Consider the following 4,953-nt stretch of genomic DNA (forward strand, 5'->3'; position numbering starts at 1 on the left):
TAAAAATCATATTGTCAGCATAAGGAGAAAAGCTTGCAACCAACAAACAAAAAGTTATAGTTAATAATTGCAAGTGTAAATAATTGCAAGTGTAAAATTCCATGGGCTAAAATCAGAAATAGCCTGTAACACAACATATGTATTGTAGACCTGCAATTATAATTAAAGACTGCTGTGCCGAGTTTACACCTAACACGCTAATAATTAACAAGTCTATACTCTAAGGCCGTGATAGTGTTTCATCCGTTAAAAATGAGGGTATAATCATTATAGATTTTTACAACATTTTTGACAATGACCATCACTCAAAAACAAAAATGAAAGTTCATAATATGTTGCAGTTGTATAATATTAGGCTAATAATAATAATAATAATAATTATTATTATTATTATTATTATTATTATTATTATTGTTGTTGTTGTTGTTGTTGTATAATTGTTGCTGTTGTTTATAGATGCATAAAATAATTAGTTAAATACCACCTTCAAGTCAGAGGGTTCAACTGATATCATGTATAAAATAAATTGTTGTTGCAACTTTACTGACCTAACTGACCTGACTATAAACTACATTTGGATAAGCGTAATTTAACAAATAACACTAGATAATTCTATTCTACTCTATTCAAGATTAAGGACTATAGCCGTATGCACTAGAACGGGGTCCCACACATAAGACCTACAAATAACGAGCCGAATGAAGAGTGCGGGGGAAAAAACGTGAAAAGAGATGTTCAGATTGCATTAGAAAAAAAAATGAAAAACTGCACAAACTCCTTTTGGAAAAACAAACTCCAAACTTGAAAAGCTGCACAAACTCCTTTTAACCTCCAGGCGCAGTTAATTGATATAGTGGCAAGTGTTTTTGTGCTATAGGCAGGTCGGATAATGAAATGAGTGTTTATGTGTGCGTGTGTGTATCTGAGTGTATGTTTTGGGGGCCGTATAGCCGTACCCGTAAATGGCGTCCTTGTCTCTCTTGAGCGCGTCGTTGACGGACGCTCCCATTGCGGGTGCCATGGCGTTGGCGTGTGCAGTGTGCGGGTACTGGTGTGCATGCAATGGCGGCGCGTGGTTCAGGTGCACAGCTTGCATTGGCCGCGCGCCGCCGTGCGGGTCCCCGTACATGGTGCTCGGGATCCCGACGCCGTCCATGCCGTAGTGGGGCAAGTCTTCGTACTGCACACGACACATAACATTTAGCGACTGGGCCATGTGCGCTCAGTATTCATCCCTCGTAAACATCATAAATAAATATATTCGAAAATAAACCTAAAATATCACTAATGAAAAAGTTTTTTTTTTTTTTTTAAATAAACGCATTTTTGAAGAGTAAGTAGAGAGTGTAGTCAAGAGAGCACTGTCAGTGCGCGCTGTCTTCCTCTAACTGGGGTGAAATAGCGTTTAATAAAATTAATAGGCTACAGACTGGTGGTTTGTGAGGCGCAAAGTGTGAATTTGTTGTTGTAAGTAATAAATAGCAGCAGATTAATGCCTACATTTAGTCCACATTATAACCGGAGTAATACTGCTATTTAGATCATTTAAAAACAACCAACATAAAATTTCTCAGATTGACTGTGTAGTTGTGTTTAATCTACCATGTGTGTTTTTATTATGACAAATGCACATAAACGTGTAGATGTATGGTACAGTTAATCTAATAAGGATCTTTTTTTGTATGCAATTACGTTTTAAATCACATAGGCCTTATACGAGTTATGTCACAGTGAATAAGTTCAGGTTGTTTTACTAAATAAAAAAATAGAACGCTTAAAATGTTTTGGGGGAAAAGTAATAACCTACAATGTGGCCTGTTACTTTTGACGAATTTATGTGAAAGCCAAATGTTAATTATTCATCGTGATAACAGAGAGTGACAGGACGATAGCAGCGTAAGTTTTCACAGTGGGAATTAACACATGCATAAACCTGTAAAGGTGCAAACACGCTTAAAATTCACATTGCAAGCAAAAGGTCAGTGGCTTTCAATAGTGTGTGAGTTCTAATTTCAGACTGTTTACAGGCCGGTTTTCAAACTTAAATGGGACTTGGCTTAATTTGATAACGCTTTAAAATAACATTTTATAACAAATTTTGATAAAAGTCCATTAATATTCAAATGCTGAAATAATCGGGCCGTATTTTTTAAAATAATTGTTATTAGTTATCATTAACTCTTTGGTTACTTTGTTTAAAATTTTAATAACGTATGTAAGATGGTTCGACTTACTAAAGCTTGCAGATTGGTCTCGTGCATTTAGAAAGTATGCTACATACAAAGAAGACTGAGCTGGTCTCGTTCCCTGCTTCAGTTTCACTGAAATAGGCTACAGGTCATGATTATTTTCACAAACAGCTGAAGGGCTCCGTGAAGCTACAGCTTTTTGTTTTAATCGAGTAGATAAAGCGAGATCCAAGCGTGAAAAAAAATTAGTGCATCAACGACAGTAAACATAAACCTGTAAGCTGCTTGAAAGAAAGGGGAGAGACAGAGTTGAGCGCCACTGTCACCGGCCACGTTTCAACGCTCTGACCGCGTATACCAAGTTGGAGAAACTTTTGCGTATCAGCTGTACGTACCCGCTGCGCCATCGCCCTCCACACTCCCTCAGCTTCGTTCAAGGCAAAATATATTCCCTAAGAGGCCAGGTTGAAGAAAGAATGAGAACGCAATTTCCGAGGGAAGCGAGGGATTTTGTTATGTTTTTGTTTGAGTTTCAAAAACAAAAATCCAAACGCCTCTTTCAAGCAGTCCTTCACATCAACTTCAGCCAAACACGATCAACACGACCTGGGTCGTCCGCCTTTCCCCGCCGGACAGCGACAAAAAAACAAAATAATGTTCTTTCCCAGAGCTTTTATGAAAATACACCCCTCAGACCCAGCTAGTAAGCCCCATGGCTTTTTGCCACTCGGCCTGTCAATCAGAGGCAAGCTTGTCAAAGTGTCGAATGAATGATGATCCTCCTCCGCGCTTCCACCGGTTAGCACACCTCGCGACAACGCTGCTCGTAAAAACGCGCGCAAAAAATCAAGCTCTTGTATGTCTCTTTTGGTCGCTCGCTTCTCCCGAGTTGATTTTTTATGCAAAAGCTTCTAAATAAGCTGGAGAGGAGGTGGGGTGAGGATTCTGGCTTAGTTCTTCTTAAAGGAGCCACGATCGATGCTGCGAGCCGCCTTCGCCGCTCGTACACAGCTAACGTGTGTGTATATGTGCGTGCGTGCGTGTGTGTGTGTGTATGTCTGAAACGCGGCAGCGCGCTGAATCTGGACCAGACTGACGAAACCCGGAAGTAGTGGTGGCCATAACAGGTCGCGCCTTCCACAACGCAGTGGGCTACAGCAAGTGGCTCGAGGAGAAGGGGGTGGTGGTGGTGGTGTAAGTGTGTGTGTTTGTGTGTGTGTGTCGTATCATGGACACGAGAAAGCACAATCCACTGCTACGGTTAACCGGGAGAATTTACTAAGCTATGTAACAGTGGGTTTATTTGGTCACCACGATATGATCTCCTTCACATCTATTAAAATTGACAAAGCCCTTATGATTAATTCTAACGTAACATATAATAGCACGTTATAATTTAACGTAAGACTAGTCAGATAACTAGTGTATATCCGTACAAACACTGCTAAATAGAAAAGCTGTAATGTCCAGAGACGGAATCATTAGATTTAAAACGCAGCAAGTCTAAAAATGGCTATTTTGCATAGGCTACTGTAATATTCCAGTGAACATCAAAGTGGAAATGTGTCCTGCCCGTAGTTTATGTTGGCTACAATGTGAGAAGACCTTCAATCTGAATGTTTATGGCTCAATACACTACATTAACTTATGCGGGTTTGTACGACGTCTCTGACCGAGACACGGATTCGCAGTAGTACTTAAGCTCATAAAACGTCGTAAGAGGTTAAATATGACTCGTGTATTTTTTTTTAACCATTTCCTTATCCAGCCTGTCCTTCGCGCTCTAATCTACCGACCCCCAACCTCCCCACCCCCCGTACTGTAAATGGGTTGGTCCAGCCCTGTAGGATATTAGAATTTGGTACGGTGACCAGTTGCACTGAGGACAGAGATACAAGTCGTCTACCAAAGCTGACCCATTATTAATTGATCGGTCTACTCGGCTAAATAGAAAAAATGGTAATGGAAGTTAATGGAAATATAATACAAATTCAAGCGAACACACACTCCGAATGAACCCCCCCCCCCCCCTTTTTTTTCTCACACACACGCACACGCGCGCGCGCGATAAAGCCGTGGATCGTTATATTATTTGAAATCTGCACATAAATAGTAAAACAGTTAGACAAATACTACAATATTTGACAACCCTGCATTGTCTAATAGCCTAATAGTTTCCATCAAGCAACATCAGAAATTAGGCGTTAATTAGAGAGACTACATTGGCCTATAAAGATTAGCTACATGTAATATATTAGCAATAGTAAGCAAATTTTGTCTGTCAATATAGCATGTGTGACCACATCACTCTAAGTGTTTGCGTTTGAGCTCCCACGTGCATGGTAATGTGCATAATGTTACTAGCACGTTGTTCAAGTACTTCGGGAGAAAACTAAACGTGTTGATACAAAACTTGGTGCTTATATAGTGCTTATCCCACATATATCTTATGTGGGAGCGCATAGGTGTGGGTGAAATCGATGGCCGGTGACAAGGTGTGGATAAAGATGATCCAAAGAGCATCTGTCATCGGTCTGTGCCTAGAAACATTCATATAAACCAGCACTCAGTTTGCACACCGGAGAGAGGCGAACTCTTCTAGCAAGAACAAAAATAAGAGCCAGTCGCTTCAATTTTACGGATACGAAATTATGATTAATCTCCAAAGCTCTCGATAAAGTTACAGTGGCTGCGTCTCAAACCGCACACTAAATAGTAAGTGAAAAAAACTAATCCAGGGAAGGTTTTGGACACAGCGTCTCTC

At 40.2% G+C, this 4,953-nt stretch overlaps 1 protein-coding gene across 3 annotated transcripts in view; it reads right to left on the minus strand.

Moving 5' to 3' along the window:
* meis1b (Meis homeobox 1 b) overlaps positions 1-3,289 on the minus strand; it is a 64,449-nt gene extending 61,160 nt beyond the window's left edge. Inside the window, exons 1-2 of one of the 3 annotated variants that reach the window (XR_008396270.1) lie at positions 2,585-3,288; positions 957-1,180 (exon numbers count right to left, since the gene is read on the minus strand). Coding sequence is in view for 2 of the 3 variants with exons in the window: in XM_017464277.3 (XP_017319766.1) it covers positions 957-1,180; positions 2,585-2,596 (236 nt within the window). In the remaining variant the exon portion in view is untranslated. Of the gene's footprint in view, positions 1-956; positions 1,181-2,584 lie in introns of all 3 variants that reach the window. The other 2 variants (XM_017464277.3, XM_017464278.3) reach the window with 2 other exon arrangements.
* Between the last annotated feature and the right edge of the window lie 1,664 nt (positions 3,290-4,953).

Source organism: Ictalurus punctatus, chromosome 3, assembly GCF_001660625.3.
Source record: "Ictalurus punctatus breed USDA103 chromosome 3, Coco_2.0, whole genome shotgun sequence".
In the NCBI taxonomy this organism is placed as follows: domain Eukaryota; kingdom Metazoa; phylum Chordata; class Actinopteri; order Siluriformes; family Ictaluridae; genus Ictalurus; species Ictalurus punctatus.